Source organism: Mobula hypostoma, chromosome 2 (genome assembly GCF_963921235.1).
Source record: "Mobula hypostoma chromosome 2, sMobHyp1.1, whole genome shotgun sequence".
NCBI classification, from domain to species: Eukaryota; Metazoa; Chordata; class Chondrichthyes; order Myliobatiformes; family Myliobatidae; genus Mobula; species Mobula hypostoma.
In genome coordinates, this window is record NC_086098.1 from 142,258,278 (window position 1) to 142,275,628 (window position 17,351).

Here is a 17,351-nt window from a genome sequence, read left to right on the forward strand (position 1 = left end):
AAATTCTGCGCCCTTTTTTCTCCAAACACAAGGCCAGAAAGTTCTATTTTAACTGAATCAGTCCATAGGACTTGTTTCCAAAATGCATCAGGCTTGTTTAGATGTTCCTTTGAACCTTTTGAATAGAACTTTTTGGCTGCAATGAGCAAAGGTATGTTTGGAGAAAAAAGGGTGCAGAATTTCATGATTTCACACGGTCTGTAAAAAAGCTGCAGATGAAAAGAGGATGGCTTCTACAACAGGATAATGACCCTAAACACACCTCAAAATCCACAATGGACTACCTCGAGGCGCAAGCTGAAGGGTTTGCCATGGCTCTCTCAGTCCCCTGACTTAAACATCATTGAGAATCTGTGGATAGGCCTCAAAAGAGCAGTGCATGCAAGACGGCCCAAGAATCTCACAGAACTAGAAGCCTTTTGCAAGGAAGAATGGGCAGAAATCCCCCAAACAAGAATTGAAGGACTCTTAGCTGGCTACAGAAAGCATTTACAAGCTGTGATACTTGCCAAAGGGGGTGGTACTAAGTACTGCCATGCAGGGTGCCCAACTTTTGCTTCGGGCCCTTTCCCTTTTTTGTTATTTGGAAACTGTAAAAGATGGAAATAAAAATGTTTTCTTGCTTAAAATATTAAAGAAATATGTCACCTTTAACTTTATGCCTTTTGGAAATCAGTTCATCTTTTACTCGCTTAGCTATTCACAATAACAGAAATTCTGACCAGGGGTGCCCAAACTTTTGCATACCACTGTATAACTTAAAATTTATCATGCTTTCAACATTTCAGTCCATCCTTCTGTTAAACAATCTGTTAACTTGGGATTTCTTTAGATTATCTCCACATCTCAGAATATAATTAAAGGAAACTTTCAGCCTACCTTTTAGATTCAGTATTTAAAGTCTAGTATCTCAAGACAGTTGAGAAACAATTCTGAACTCTTAAGTGAAATTACTACAGAATGAATGAGATAGTCACAGGATTTATTTATTGTAGTATGTCTGACATATTTTATACTTTGAAAGGCTATGCATTAAGTCATTAGCTAAGCATCAACTTAACTGAATATAGTTCATTGCAGAAAAGGTTAATAACTTGGACTGATAAAGAACTTTATTACAGTTTGAAAAAAGTAATAGCTTCTCACCAGTTCAAAAATTCAGAAATGACTCTAATTTGATCATACTTAAACTGAGCTCAATCTTAGCTGCATGACAGTGGAGTTCTGCACTAATGATGTTTCTCAGTTATTGGGAGGATTGGGTAACAAAAGGAGAAATTTTCATAATAAATAAAGGCAATGATATTCATTCAGTCTCATTGATAGCCAGCAGCTGTGGGTAAGAACAATGCAAACCCAACTATGACACAACCCTCTTCCGCTCCCCCCCCCAACCCCCGCCATTTCTTCTGCAAATATTGACTTGCTCATTACTGGTTGGCAGCAGTTTATAAGCACATCTGGAGGGCTATGAAATTTGCCTCAATACCTGAAGTGGTGGGTCGCGGTAGAAAGAAAGCAAGCCCAGATTTCTTTTGGAGGAATCAACTGCAGCTATTTTTCAGAATATTTCCAACCTTCCTTCACAATTTTTTTTTAGCTCATATACCAACTATCACTGGGGAACTCTGGGCTTTTGGCAGTAACATTCTTGAATGAGTCACTAGGACTAGTACAGAGTTGACAGATCACATGTGTTAACCCATGTCTCGGCAAGCTACAGCAATTAAATGCTTTCAGGTGTCTGAAATAGCACTTGGTAAGAACTGAAAAGTTTAGAAAACAGATTTAAAAATTACATGCAACAGCTCCTTTCAACATTTCTTTGTTAGAAATAGAGGGTTGTTTCAAATCCTGGCTCACTGTTTTCTCCTTATTAATCTTCACAGTGTAAAACAGCAGTACTTTATCCTTCTACAGAATAGAATTCGTCAAATTGGAAGCTGTGAATATTTGTTGGGACATTTGGATCAGGATAATAAACTGTTTAACATTATGAGCTTTTCCATCTCCTGACTGGCTAACACCTGACATTCTGCTCACTGTAGCTCCATAAAGCTGAAGTCACAATGTTTTAAGAAACCAGTAGTTAAGTATAATATTTCCGGAACAATAGCCAAAAAATTCTGTTACTGTTGTTGCGTAAATGAAGTCACTGGAGATGATTGCTGGTAGATACAAACCAGCTTCTTTATTTTTCCAAAACGAGGTACAGCAGGCATCGGTCAAAAGGTCTGGCTGGTCCAAAATGGGGCTCGATCTTTTATGTGCCAAACATTAAAGGACAACTCCATATTTACAATGTATGGACAGTGCCTTCTTTGAAACTACATACAACCTTCACACCTCCTGATTCACATCCCCACCACAGACATACAAATGAATTTTAATCAGCATTGTCTGGACTGGGATTCATAGCTTTTCGGAACCTGCTGTTCAGAGCTGCACTGCAAATTAAATGCACAATACATTTTCAGATGTGAAGACTGGTAGCCACAGTCAATTGTTAAATGTACAAGCTCTAAACTGAAAAAAAATCACTCTGACAGTTACAAATATGACTGATGGACTTCGTAGTGTTAAATTGTTAGCTGCAACGTTCTGAATAACAGGTAATTTCTAGAAAGCAAATACTGCTCAGTAGAACGTTGGTAAATCAAATATAGTAATGTACTAACTCTTAAGGACAGATTGTGAACAGAATATTCAACCACAAAGAATACTTAAGACATTGAGATTTACATATCTATTAAAATTGATTCATTGATGCCATATTTTCCTCCCACTGCTTATTTCAATTTGATTGCTTTAAATGGATTCAAATTGACTTTTAAAAATCTTTACCTTTTAACATATTTGATGCACATGTCGTCTCAATACCATCAGTGCTGAAGTTATCTTTAACAGCAACTGGAACTCCATCTAATGGACCTAAAGGATTTCCTGAGTGCATATTAATAAATAATGTTAATACAATGAAACACAGAGTACCTGGACAAAAATCATTATTTATCGAAGTTAAGAAACAAATATTAGAAGATGCCTTAAGCACAACAGCTGAAAGCAGCAGTTCCTTTTTTCCTGACTGATTAGTAGGGCGTGGAAACAGAAAAGTAGGTGATTCAGCCCTTCACAGTTAATGTACTATAAAATACAATAAAAATCCTCTGTTTCAGCACTGTATTCCCAATCTCTCCCTTACCCAAATCCACCTCCTTTTTAAATAAATTCAGAAACATGTGCTCCGCTGCCATCTGTGGTAAAGAATTCCACAGCTTCATCACTCTGAATAAACATTTCCTTCATCTCAGAGCTAAATATCTTACCCAATATCCTAACCCCTATCAGAGGAAACATCCTCCCTGCATTACACCTGCCAGATTTTATATATTGTTCTCCTTACTCAAGAAAGGATTTTTTTTTTTTTTTACTTCTGAGGGAGTTTAACCAAGCTTGGTTGGACTGATTCCTATGATGCAAAACTGTCATACAAGAGGAGATTTGGTTAACTTTGTGTTCATTAATGTTTAGAAGAATGAAATTAAGTCATCAAGTTTATTTCCACATGCACAAGCAGGTTTTAAATGTGACTGTAGCTCACTGACTTGATTCTTCTACACTTTAATAAACCTATCCAAAGTTAACCAAAACTCTCCCTTTGCAGTTCTCCATCCTATGAATCAGCCTGATCAACCATTGTTAAACTTCCACTGTGGTAAATACATCCTTCTTGGGGAAAGAGAGCAAACCCACATGTTACTCCAGGTGTGGTCCGCCAAGGCTCTGTGCAACAGTATCCTTGCTCCTATACTCAAGATATCATGTAATGAAGGAAAACATCAATTTGCCTTAACTGCATGTTTACTATTAGCAATTGGTGTACGGGGATACTTAGATCCCCTTGTAGATCAACACTTACCAGTTTATTGGTATTTAAATAATACACTGCCTTTCCAATATTCCTATTGAACTGAATAACTTCACACTTATCCATGTTATTCTGCAGTTGCCAATTACTCAACTTGTCCAAATTGCCTTGAAGCCTCTTGGATTTTCTTGCAAAACCCCGAACCAGTGTGGCATCATTGGCAAATATAGAATTATATTTAGTTCCCTCAGCTAAAAAAAATGATGTACTTTGTTAATAGCTGGGGCCCAAATACCAATTACTGCAGTACCCTATGACAAACACCTGTCACCCAAAACTAGTTCCTTTTATTCCTACTCTGAAACTTCTGTCAATAAATTTCAATAATACAAGCATATGACCCCCTCAAAACACAGGCTTTCCTTTGGCACACTAACATTTTAAATTATAATTTATCTAATGCCTTCTGAAAATTTAAATGTACTACTTAAAGTGGTTTCTAATATATTCTACTAATTACATCTACCTAAAACAATGGTAGATTTGTCAGACACGATTTCTCTATCATAAAATCTATTTTGACTTTATCTAATCCACCTGATGTCCTGTTATCACAATATTTATAATTTTCAACCAGCATTTTTCCCACTTCAAGTTTAGCCTTTATTAATTTGTATTTCAGTTTTTCCTCTCTCCTGTCTTAAATATTGGGGTTACATTTTCCACCCTCTACTCTGCAGAAATCCAAGGCAGCTTAGAAGGTGACACCCAATGCACCCATTATTTCTATAGCTACTCTTTTTGATATTTAGGATGCAGATCATCAGCTCATGGTGATTTTTAGTGTGGTTAATTTCTTTAGAACTTTTTTTGACTGATTCTAAGTTCCTTAAATTCTTCCTTTCACTCTTTTCTTGTTTCCTTAGTAATTTCTGGGAGGTTACTTGTGTCCTCTTCCGTGAAGACAAATTAAACTATATAGTTAATTGTTCCGCTATTTCTTTATTTCCGATTATAAATTTCCCAATTTCTGGCTGCAAGGCACTTGCATCTGTCTCCATAAATCATTTTCTCTCTACACAACTTTATTAAAGCTTTAACAGCCCACTTATGGTTCTAATCACAAACAAGAAAATATGCATTTGCTGGAAATCCAAGCAACACACACAAAGTGCTAGAGGAACTCAGCAGGCCAGGCATCTATGGAAGAGTACAGTCAATGTCTCCGGCTGAGACCCTTCAGCAGGACTGGTGAAGGGTCTTGGCTCGAAATGTTGACTGTACTCTTATCCATAGATGCTGCCTGGCCTGCTGAGTTCCTCCAGCATTTTATGTTTGTGTCACTTATGATTCTAGTAAGTTTATTCTCACATGATCTTTAGTTACTGGCATTCCAGCTTTTTGCTTAAAAGAATGAACAGTTGCGGCTTCAAGCCTCACAACAGGACTGAAGGTTCAAATACAGTTACAGTGAGCACTACATTAGTGGTGCTTCTAAGCTTTGATGAAGTTCTGCCTGCCTTTTCATAACCATGTGAAAGATAACTGTGTGAATAAAATTTTGTGTAGTGTAATTAGAAGATGCTGTTTTTTTTTCCTGCTGCTTCGGTCAACATTTCTTTCAGAACTAACACTACAAAAAAAAATTATCCAGTTAATTGTCTCCTGGGACCGTTACACTTGCAAATGAAAAACAGGGCTGTGTTTGAAAAGTAATTAACTCGACTGATCTTCTGACATAAAAGTTACAACACAAAGGAGCTTTTCTCTCTTCTGACATTCCTGCATTTCATCTGTAGTTATTTTAAGAATATGTAAAATTAGTATTAATGATAAAAGTCTCAATTGCTAGTAAATAAATTGACTAGAAACAAAAGTATCAAATATCCTGATGAAGGATCTCGGCGTGAAATGTTGACTGTTCACTCTTTTCCATAGATGCTGCCTGGCCTACTGAGTTCATCTAGCATTTTGCACATGAACCTTTTATTTTGACAAGCACGGTCAAAGAAAACAAAGTGAAAATTAAAATTGCACTCAGTCAAACATCGATAAAGTGAAAGTATGGCTTGTTCCAAAAACATAAGACGGTACGTTTTGAAAGGTTAAAATCAAGTGTATATAAAAGAAATATTCATGCAATCAAGTTGGGGATAAATTTTGAAATTACCTCTCCGCAGTCTGTTCTCTGCATCTGCAGCCTGTTTCAGGGCTTGCTCCTCAGTGACAGTAATATAGGCATTCAAAACTTTTGTTTTCCTGATTAAAGACAGACATCTCTGGCATAGTTCAGTCGGACTAATTTGCCCTTGCCTTAAAGCCAGGGAAACCTAAAATTTTAATAAGAATACATGTTAATAGGCTACATTAACCTTACATATTAACATGGATAGGATAAGAAAACACCATCTAAAAGCTTAATTTTCTTCTATCCAATAAGGTTTCATAGCAGCCATTTCCCAAAAGGCTTTTATTTAAGCCCCCAGCATTTTGTATATACAAAAAAAAATTTTGAAGTGGAGAATTTTAGATTTCTTAAAAAGGGGGAAATTGGCAATGAGGCCCATCATTTAGACACAGAGATAGAAGAGTACAGCACAAGAAAAGGCCATTCAGCCCACAATGTTGTGCCAAACCACCTAGAAAGCAAATTAAAAACACCCAAACACTAACCCCTTTTACCTATACAATATCTATATCTCTCCATCTTCCTCTCATCCATGTGCCTATCTAAATGTCTCTGCCTCTACCACCATACCAGGCAGCACATTCCAGGCATCGACCACTCTCTGAGTAAAAAGCTTACCTCTCACAACCCCTTCAAAACCTTCAATGCATACCCTCTGGTGTTACACATTTCAACTCTCAGAAACCAGATACTCCTTGTCTATCTATCTATTCCAATCATAATCTTATAAACCTCTGTCAGATCTCCTCAGCCTCCACCTGCTCCGAAGAAAACAACCCAAGGTTATCCAGCCTCTCATGCCAGCGCATGCCTTCTAAACCAGGCAAAACAAGCCCATAACAAATCCAGCAGCTTGTATATTTTGTTGCATAATAACAACCTTGAGTGTACTTAATGATGATGCATTCACGTTTCTAAAGGAGAATTCCCAGCCATTTGAAATTTTAAAAAACTGCAGCTCATAACATGAGATGAAGCCTTAAGAGTTCTAGATTCTCCAGGTAGGAGAAATAACCTTTACACATCAATCCTGTCAGTTGCTTACAGATTCTTATGCTGCAATGAAATTACACTTGTTTTGTAAACCTCTGCTAGTATGGACCACTCTCAGTTTCTCATCGAAGGATAATTCCCCAACCCAGAAAGCAAGCAAGTGAAGCAGTACTGCCTTCTGCGGACACAGAACTTGACTCTATGTGATCGCATACAATTCTGAAAATGGGTACTCATAAAATCTCTGTACAATTGTGGGGAAAGCGTTAGAGGAGGGGAAGTGGGAAGAGATGTTGGACTGGAGGAATACTAGGGCAGTGAGAGATTTTCTCGTTCGGTGTCAGCACGGGGAAGCGCAATTGCTGCGAGCGGCTGAATCAGCCCAGCGACGATTAGGTGAAGAGCGGCGGAGTGTGGACGCTCACCTCCCGCAGATTCCAGCCTCTCATAGTCATCATTCACCTTCTCACCAACCGGTTACTATGACCGCCGCCATGCAGGTTTTTTTTTGTCAGGAACCCGTCAACAACGGCTCTGCTGATTCGACGCGGCCCGTAGGAAGTGGCGTGTGATTGGATGTCTGTTGGAGGTCACTGAGGTCGAGGAAGTGGGTACAGGAAGCTTGGCATTTGGGAAAGTGGTACGACCAAGAGAGATGTAGAAATTATTACTCAGTGTAGACACTGAACACGGTTATCGGCATTGCACTACACTTGGAACTTGTGGGCTTCTGTATCATATGTAAAGTCTGCTGCGAAAGTCTATTGTTGGGGATTTCAGTTTAGGAAAAGGATTAGACAAGTGGTTGTGTAAGCGATCATTGGTAAATGAAGGGTTTGATATACCTGTAGTTTCACAGTTTGGTTATGTCCCTCATCATGTTGCATTCTGTGAGTAGAAAAGTTGGTAGTGGATCTTTAGGCACGTCAGCAAGAATCGGAGTAAGTGTTTTAATCCAGGGTTTTTGTAAAAAGATTACCACTTCTTCATGCAAGCAGACAGTAATGCCAGCCTGGGTAATAGATAAATATGGGAATAACAGTATGCTGCGTTTGACAAAAAATTCTCTCTTTCCAATCATACACTACCCCAATGAAGTTATAATAAAAGTTCATGCTTCCAGCTTAAATCCTATTGACATTTCCATGAGAAGTAAGTTCATGTTTTTGTGTGAAGTTAAAAATGCTAATTATCTTTAAATGGTTTATGTTACAAATGTGCCTATTATTGTAAATTTGGATATGGGGAAACTTCGAATATTTTGGGGTGGGTCTGTTTTATACTTTCAAAATATTTTAATATTTTGGCAAATCTTGGTAATGTGAGTAGATCCATACAGTATGTGTAAGCAAACTATGTGTATCAATATAGTTAATGTTTGCCAGTATAATTTGTAAATGATCAATGTTTTTCATGAAGGTGATTGCTGTTGTTATTTTTCCAGTTTCTGTTCTTGTTTGTGGCTTGTCAGGTAAAAAAACAGACAATCCAACAAAGCGTTAAAATAGTGCTTGCAGCTCACCTTTTCTCTCATCTCTGTTTGCCACCAAGCCAACTAACTGAACATTAATGAAAGCCTGAGCGTGAAGGTAGTTTGGGGCTGATGCAATTACTGATGTGTAGGGAGATTGATGGCCCATGGAGTATTGCAAGGATTGGAAAGTGCTGAATTGTAATTGAGTATTTTCATAAAACTGAACTTGTTTCAATTTTTAACATTTCTGAGAGTGGCCGTGTTTTATTGTTATGATAAAAGTTCCTCATTGAGAAATAATCTTTGCTGTAGATTTCTTTTGTCGTTTTCTCCCTAACTCCACACTGCCTTGCCTGATAGGCAAGCAATAATATGATAATGATCACAATTCAGCTGCAGAACTGTTATTAATCTATAAAATAGCTAATATAAATCTGACTGAATATGATGTATACCTAAGAGAGTACAATATAGTCACAGAATTAAAAAAAAAGCAAGGAAGCAGGCCTTTCAGCCCATCTGGACCATGCTGGCCACAGCATCCTCCCTGCTAGTCCTGGTTGTATGCACTCAGGTGATAACTCTTGAAGCCTCTCTCCTCCATGTACCTATCCAAGTGCTTTCTCAGTGTTGCAGTTGCATCTTCCTCAAACACTTCCTCTGGCAGCTCATCCAAGTACACACTACCCTCTGTGTAAATAAGTTACCTCTCAGTTCTCTTTTAAATCTCTCCCTTCTTATCTTTTGCCCGCCAGTTTTAGACTCCCCAACCCTGAGGAAAAGGCTATGACCGTCCATCTTATGGATACCTTCGTGATTTTATAAATTTCCACGAGGTCACCCCTCATTTTCCTCCTTCCAGAGAATAAAAACGCAGTGCGGTCAACCTCTCTCAAAAACTCGGACTCCTCTGTAATCCTTTTCTGCTTCCTCTCCAGCTTGACGATATTTATCCTATAACAGAGTGCCAAAACTAGGCACAATCTTGCAAGTATAACCTCACTAACGACTTGCATAATTACAGCATAAAATCTCTACTCCTAAACTCATCACCCTGACTGATGAAGACCAGCATGCTTAACACCTTCCTCACCACCTTGAGTATTCACGTGACCACTTTTAGTGAACTGTGCACTTGTACTCCCAGAGTCCCTCCATGACACCTGTCAATGCCCTGCCGTATGCTCTGCAAGTCCGACCCTGGTTTGACTGTCCAAAATGCATTACCTCACATTATTCTAAGCTGAAATCCATTTGCCATTCCTCAGCCCATCTCCCTAACTGATGAAGATCTCTGTATTCATTATAGAGGTCTTCATCATTATCAACAAGATCCCCTTCCCCACATGAATTTAGTATCGTCAACAAACTTGCTAATTTTGCCATGTACGTTCAAATCCAAATGATTACGCACAAAATGAATAACAGCAGACCCACCACTGTCTCCTGAGGGATCCCAATTCTGAATCCACCTGGCCAACTCCCCTGAATCCCATGTGACCTAATCTTCCAGGTCAACCTGACCTGCAGGACCTTGTCAAAGGCCTTACTGAAGTCCACCTAGACAACATCCACATTCCCACCTTCATATACAGTATCCCCTTAGTTACCACTTTGGAAAACTCCCAAGAGATTTGTCAGACATGACCTCTCACGCACAAAACCATGCTGACTATCCCTGATTAGGCCTTCATTATCCGAGTGATAGTAGACCTGGTCTCTCAGATTTCCTTTTAATACCTTCCCCAACAACTGAAGTCAGGCTCAGTGGCCTGTCCTTGCACAATGGAACAACTTTAGCTCCTTCTTGGCTTTGAATCAAGTTGGTATTTTTTGCTATCTGAAATTTCAGAAATTGTATTTAGATTTTTCTGGATTTCGGATAGAGAGGCTGGGCTGCTGTAAAAAGTGAGTGATGTCATCGTAACATGGTGTCCTTTATTACCGGGATTGTGTAGGCAACTCCCAAGTCAGATTGTAACTCTGCTCTTCAAATCCTGTAACACTCTTCCCGAAATAGTCGTGTTACAGTAAGCAAGGTTCTGCTAGTGCTTTGTAAGGTGAGAGTCAAATGGCTCTACAAGCTTACTGCTGGCTTTGGGATAGAAAGCTCATCTAGGGCGAATTCTACTCAGTGTTTCATTTCTCTTACTAATGTTACAACGTGGAGGGAAGGAGGAGCCTTGCTCTGTCTTTGTAGTATCTCAAGGTTGTTTGTATTGGACGATATTGTTTAAATTGTAAATACTGATTGAACAAGCAGGAAGACAGAAACTCTCTTCCACAGTTGATAATTGAACTCAGTTCAATTGTTAATTTCAAATCTGAGGATGATAGATCTGTAGTTAGTGAAAGCTACATAGTAATTATGAGTGCAAAAGAGTTCAGGCCAGATGTGACTTCATTGAATAACACACAAGGAGTAAAATGACCAATTGCTGTTCTTGCACTCAGTGGAAACTTGAAAAAAATTCATTCCCTGTGTTGAAAAAGAGAATAATGTCTGCAGCTGTCACTTCTTCTCTCTCCACCCTTCTCTCTAATCCATGTGTCAGTTTTGGTCTTAATGCTTCCTCTGTGCTGCGTCAGTGGTTTCATTAAACAGTCTCAATTCAAACCTATAAGATTAATAGGATAACTTAATTTTCAGAAAAAAAAAACAATTTTGACACTTGATTCAAACTATGTCATGCTAGTGTTGTGTTTAACGTTGTTCCAATGCCTTTTGGTGAAAGAGTCTGATTACTGATGGAAATTTTGTTTTACTTTTCCTACAATGAAATCTTAATTTGCATCATAATTGCAAGTGATGCCGGGGGTTTTATTGAGTCTCTTTGCCATCACCAACAGTCTGCATGTTTGTTGTGTCTTAAAGATGGTTATGGTGCTACTGTGCTAAGAATGAAACGTGACCCCTTACATTTAAAATCTGCTGGGAGTGAATTTCCTTTGATTTTGGGTCGTGATGTCTCTGGTGTCATCATGGAAACTGGACTGGATGTATCTTATTTTAAACCTGGAGATCAGGTAGCTGTTGGATTTTGTTTCTTGATATGCCTGAGAGAAGGTTGTGTCTGAACACATTAAATGATGGTTATATTTTTCTTGACCTACATTATAAAAGGGATATGAGGGAAAGAGAGAACTTGCATTTACATAGTGCCTTTCATGACCTCTAGATGTCACAAGACTGCTTCACACCAAATGAAATACGTTTTCACTGCGGGTTACTCAAACAGCAATGAGAAAATAACTATTCAATCTGTTTCAGTGAAGAAGGTTTTAAATGAATATCATTTAACACTCCTTATATGATAAGTTTTTCATTTTTAGAATCATTTTCATGAACCTGCTTTGAACCCTCTGCACTATTGGCACATCCTTTCTTAGATAAAGTGCCCAAAACTGCTCACAATGCTACAAGTAAGGCATCACCCATGCCTTATAAAGCCTCAGCAATACATCCTTGCTTTTATATTCTAGTCCTCTTGAAATGAATGCTAGCATTACACTTGCCTACCTCACCACAGGCTCAACCTGCATGTTAACCTTTAGGGAAACCTGTACAAGGACTCCCAAGTCCCTTTGCACCTTGAACTTTTGAAATTTCTCCCCATTTGGAAAATAGCCTACACTCTATTCCTTCTACCAAAGAGCAGGACCGTGCAGTTCCCGACACTGTATTTCATCTGCCTCTTCTTTGCCCATTTTCCCGATCTGCCTAAGTCCTCCTGCAGACTCCCTGCTTCCTCAACACCACCTGCCCCCTCCACCTACATTTGTATTGTCCACAAACTTGGCCACAAAGCCATCAATTCTTACTGCCAAATCGTTGACATTCAACGTCAAGAGAAGCGGTCTCAATGCCGACCCCTGTGGAGCACCACTTGTCACCAGCAGCCACTCAGAAACGGCTCCCTTTATCCCCACTCGTTGCCTCCTCTTTGATTATGCTGGCTGCTTAACTGAGGTAACGAGAAGTGTAGACAGAGTCCATGGAGAAGAGTCTGGTTTCCATCATGTGCTGAGCTGTGTCCACAACTTTGCAAAGCAGTTACTCTACCAAACCATGGTGCATCTGGAAGACTACCTTCTATGGTACGTTGATAAAAATTAGTGAACTTTAGCGGGGACATGACAAAATCCTTTAATGAGGAAGTAGAAGTGCTGTTGAGCTTTCTTATTCATGGCTTCTATATAGTTGGACCAGGACAGGTAGTGTTCACTACCAGGAACTTGAAGCTCTCAACCTTCTTGACCTCAGCACAGTTGACGTAAAAGCATGTGCAACTGCCCCACCCCACCCCACAACTTCCTGAAGTCAATGACCAACTCTTTTGTTTTGCTGACATTAAGGGATAGGCTGCGTCATGACTCCACATTATTAGTGTATCTTCTTCCTCATCGTTATTTGAGATACTGACTCCTACAGTGGTATAACTTGCAAATTTGTGGGTGGAGTTAGGACAGAATGGTCACACAGTCATGAGTGTAGAGGGAATCGAGTGTGGAGCTGAGCACGCAGCCTTGCGGGGCACTGGTATTGAAAATAATAGTTGTAGAGGTGGTGCTGCCTATCCTTACTGATTGCAGTCTATTGGTCAGGAACTCGAGGGTCCAGTTGCAAAGGGAGGTGTTGAGTCCCAGACCTGGGAGACCGGAGATGATTTTGTTTGGTAGAATAGTATTGAAGGCGGAGCTGTGGTCAATAAGTAATAGTCTAATACAGGTGACTTTATTGTCCAGATGCTCCAGAGATGAGTGTAGGACCAGGGAGATGATGTTCACCATTGGCCTTTTTCAGCAGTAAGAGTATTGCAGATGGTCCAGGTTGTCTGGGAGGCTGGAGTTAATGTGTGCCATGGCCAGTCTCTCAAAGCACTTCCTGATGCACCATTAAAGCACGTTATCTGAAGTATCAGGACAATAGTAGTCTTCTTAAAGAATGTCTGAACTTTATATCGAAGCAGACCCTCACACAGGACCTAAGGACACAACCAAGGACACCATCGGGGGCCATGCTGGAAATCTGAAATAAAGGCAGAAAGTATTTGAAAGACCTGAGTTAGTTTATACAAATGGTGAGACAGTTAATGTTTCTGGTCAATCACACACTGACATGAATGGTGGAATTAGGAATGGGTGTAATCCATTAGCACTGTTCTGATGAACAGACTTCAACTTGAAAGATTAATTCTGTTTTTCCTTACACAGACACTGTCTGGACTACTGAGTTTTTCCCAGTATGTTCTGCTCTTATTTTCAGATTCCCAGTTTCAAGTCAAGAGTTTGGGTGATGGAGTAGGCTCTGTGAATATTTGGAAAACATTTTGTAAGTGGTGCACACTGTACTGAGGATGGTATATACTAAGTGTAACAATACTTGTAAGATGCTTTGGGACATCTTGATGTCATGAAAGGCTGAACAAAAATGGTTTCACTTTACAGATTTTAGTGTCGTAAAATATTTGCTGTCTTTGGCCTTTGGATATGTTCTGGTTTGTCATCATGGGCATACATACCCAGGGTATAAATGGTGGGAAAATGAACCTTTTGCAGAAGCACAGGGCGTGACAATTTCTCTGTCAATTACAGATGTCTGTTTCTGCCTCATTATGCTTGTCAAAGCTTCGCTCTGTTAATGGAATTATGGCATCGTGAGTTGTCACTGATAATTTTCACAGAATCTCACAAATGCATTTTCAGGTAGATTATTTGCTTCTGTTTCAGGTATGGGCAGCTGTTCCGCCCTGGAAACAGGGAACATTGGCAGAATTTGTGGTAGCAAGTGCGAATGAGGTAAGCTGAGAGAGCAGATGATCGATTTGTTGTGTGGAATGGACATGTATACACAGAGTGGTCTCTATAGTGCCTAAAGAGTGAGCACTGAGTGAATGTTCCTGGTCTTCTGCTGCTGTAGTCCATCCACTTCAAGGTTTGATGTGTTGTGCCTTCAGAGACATTTTTCCGCACAACACCGTAACTATTTCAGTTACTGTTGCTTTCCTGTCAGATTGAACTAGTCTAGCCATTCTCCTCTGACCTCTTTCATTAACAAGACATTTCAGCCACAGAACTGCCGCTCACTGGATTTAAAAAAAACACACACCATTCTCTGTAAACGTGCGTGAAAATCCCAGATCAGCAACCTTACCGTCTGGCATCAACAATCATTCCACGGTCAAAGTCACATAGATCACGTTTCTTCCCCACTCTTGATGTTCGGTCTGAACAACAACTGAACCTCTTGACTACGCCTGCATGCTTCAATGCATGAATTGGTGCCACGTGATTGGCTGATTAGATACCTGCATTAACGAGCAGGTGTACAGATGTACCTAATAAAGTGACTCACCATTTAATGGCTTGTAGTTCTCACCCAACAGTTATGCAATCGTAAAGGCTCCAGGATATACTGAAAGGCCCGGGCAGATCTTGTTGGCCCAACTCTGTCAGCTCATGCTCACATGTACCTGGCCATGATGCAGAGTGTGTACCTTTCTGGCCTGAAGCACCTTGGACTCTGAGCAATAACAGAGCCACCAATCCCCAAAACTCCCTTGAAAGGTGAAACGCCTGGCAGCACCCCATCTCCAGCTCTGAATTCCCAAACTTTTCATGAAGTTTAAATGGATCAAACATTTTCAAAATAAAAAGTAACGGTACCTAAAAATTAAAAAGCTAAAATTAAAAACTATGCAAAAATTACTTAAAAATGAACTTGTCTTGTCCTTTGCTGCCTTGTGTGCAATTCTACAATCCCTACTGTAGTCTGCAGACTCAAGTCTAACCTGGTTCTGTGTGGAACACTGCCAATTACCAGCAAAATCTGGGACAATTTACAAGAATGTAATAGGGCATCTGATCCTGTGATGATTTGAGCTGGGAGATTTCCCCTGAGGCTGACACTAATCTACATCTGTGGCCTTTAATTGGCATGGCTGTTTCATTTTAAACTCCAAGGTAGAGTTTGTGTAACAACTACAGTTCCACTAATTAAACACAATCATTAGTAATCTGAACAATGCAATAGGTAGAGAATTTATATATTCTGCTGGTTGATGTTGAAATGTATTTGGTTGGGATACTGTAGAGCATACGGTGAAAACAGAATTAAAGCTGAAAGGCTTGACAGACACAGACACACACACACACACACACACACACACACACACACACACACACGCGCTACCTCCCTGTAGTTTGGGGAGATGACCCTTTGCCCCAGTTCACTTGGTACAATGACACTTCAGTTGAAACACTTTAATCGATTTTGTCTGATCTGTGGAGTTCCTCCAGCATTTTGTGTGTGTTGCTGTGGATTTCCAGCATCTGTACAATCTTTCATGTTTAAAACTTGGTTCGCTCTTCTCACCAGAGGGTTTGTTCTCATTAGGTGTCCCATAAGCCGAAAGCTCTCAGTCACAGCCAAGCTGCAGCTTTACCCTATGTGGCTCTGACAACATGGTCGGCCCTGGTGAACACCGGAGGACTGAACAAAGATAACTGCAGAGGGAAACGGTAATGTTGGCTTCATTCTTTGTATGTGGCAAATGGCGTGTCTCCTGCTGCTTTTGGAACATAGAGCTGAGAGCGTAGTAGGACATTACAAGCAAATCCATTGCAGGTAGAGCCCACCCACCACTGACCACATCTACAATGAGTGCTGTAGCTGGAAAGTAGTGTCCATTATGAAGGACTCCCCCCCCCCCCCCGCCACCCCCTCCACCACCATCCAGGCCATGATCCCTTCTTGCTGCTGCCATCAGGAAGGAGGTACAGTCCCACACTACTAGGTTCAGGATAGTTATTACCCCTCAACCATCAGGCCCTTGAACCAGAGTGGAAAACTTCACTCACCCCAACAGTGGACTGATTCCACGACCTATGCACTCACTTTCAAGCAGTCTACAACTCATGTTCTCAATATCTTTATTTATTTATTATTCTGTCCTTTTTGTTTTTTTTTTGTATTTGCACAATTTGTTGTCTTTTGCATATTAGTTATTTGTCCGCTTTTGTTTTGTGCAGTTCTTCATTGGTTGCTTTGTGTGTCTTTGTACAATGGATTCTGGTTAATGAGGACACATCAGGACCACTACATTTTGGCTGAATTAAATGGCTGCCCCAATTAGCCAACATTTCATGGAAATAGTTAAAAAGATATTAAAAAGACAAACTACTGTTTAACTGTACAAAAATTATGTATTTAAATGAAAGACAGAACAAATTAAAACACTATCAATACTACCACAGTACTGTTAGACTGTGTATTAGTTCCTAATAGTTAACAAAGTAACGTGTTCTTTCGATTGACAGTGAATGAGCAAGCACAGACCTAGTGCAGATGACAGACTGCCTTCACATAATGCTATTGATGATTGCATCCTCCAAGTCTTCATTCTCATTGTAACATTCAAGATGATTGTTGATTTTATTACGTCAGCAAGTTAGGAGCTTCAAATTCTTTGTAGGACCTAACTTGTTGAGGTAGTGAAATTGTTTCATTTTCACACTGCCTCTTTCTGGCATCTCCAAGCCTGAATGCTGGAATCCGCAGTGAGCAAAGCAGTTCTGAATTGTTTTACTTCTTACTTATTGCCAACTATCAGTGACAACAATCGCTGCTTTTTGAACCCACAATGGACGCTATTAAAAAACACTTCGCTCTAAGCGACCATACCAGTGCAAGTGTCTGACGCTAGTTAGAAACTGTTCGGCAATAGTCTCCTGTCCCAGTTAAGCAGCATAGTGTTCCAAATAGATGAAGGGAATCCTGGCTCTTTTCTCTATTTATTTTTGTTCTTTGAGTTGTACCAAATAAGAGG

The 17,351-nt window shown here is 39.8% G+C and overlaps 2 protein-coding genes across 3 annotated transcripts in view; one reads left to right on the plus strand and one right to left on the minus strand.

Moving 5' to 3' along the window:
* Positions 1-7,570, minus strand: part of qrsl1 (glutaminyl-tRNA amidotransferase subunit QRSL1) — a 42,413-nt gene extending 34,843 nt beyond the window's left edge. The window contains exons 1-3 of the mRNA XM_063073098.1: positions 7,475-7,570; positions 6,039-6,198; positions 2,845-2,943 (exon numbers count right to left, since the gene is read on the minus strand). Of these exons, the coding sequence (XP_062929168.1) occupies positions 2,845-2,943; positions 6,039-6,198; positions 7,475-7,507 (292 nt within the window). The 5' untranslated portion in view covers positions 7,508-7,570. The remainder of the gene's footprint in view (positions 1-2,844; positions 2,944-6,038; positions 6,199-7,474) is intronic.
* A 58-nt stretch (positions 7,571-7,628) lies between these two features.
* Positions 7,629-17,351, plus strand: part of rtn4ip1 (reticulon 4 interacting protein 1) — a 59,881-nt gene continuing 50,158 nt past the window's right edge. The window contains exons 1-4 of one of the 2 annotated variants that reach the window (XM_063040823.1): positions 7,629-8,201; positions 11,399-11,550; positions 14,254-14,322; positions 15,920-16,044. In XM_063040823.1, the coding sequence (XP_062896893.1) occupies positions 7,916-8,201; positions 11,399-11,550; positions 14,254-14,322; positions 15,920-16,044 (632 nt within the window). In that variant the 5' untranslated portion in view covers positions 7,629-7,915. The remainder of the gene's footprint in view (positions 8,202-11,398; positions 11,551-14,253; positions 14,323-15,919; positions 16,045-17,351) is intronic. The other variant, XM_063040822.1, reaches the window with a different exon arrangement.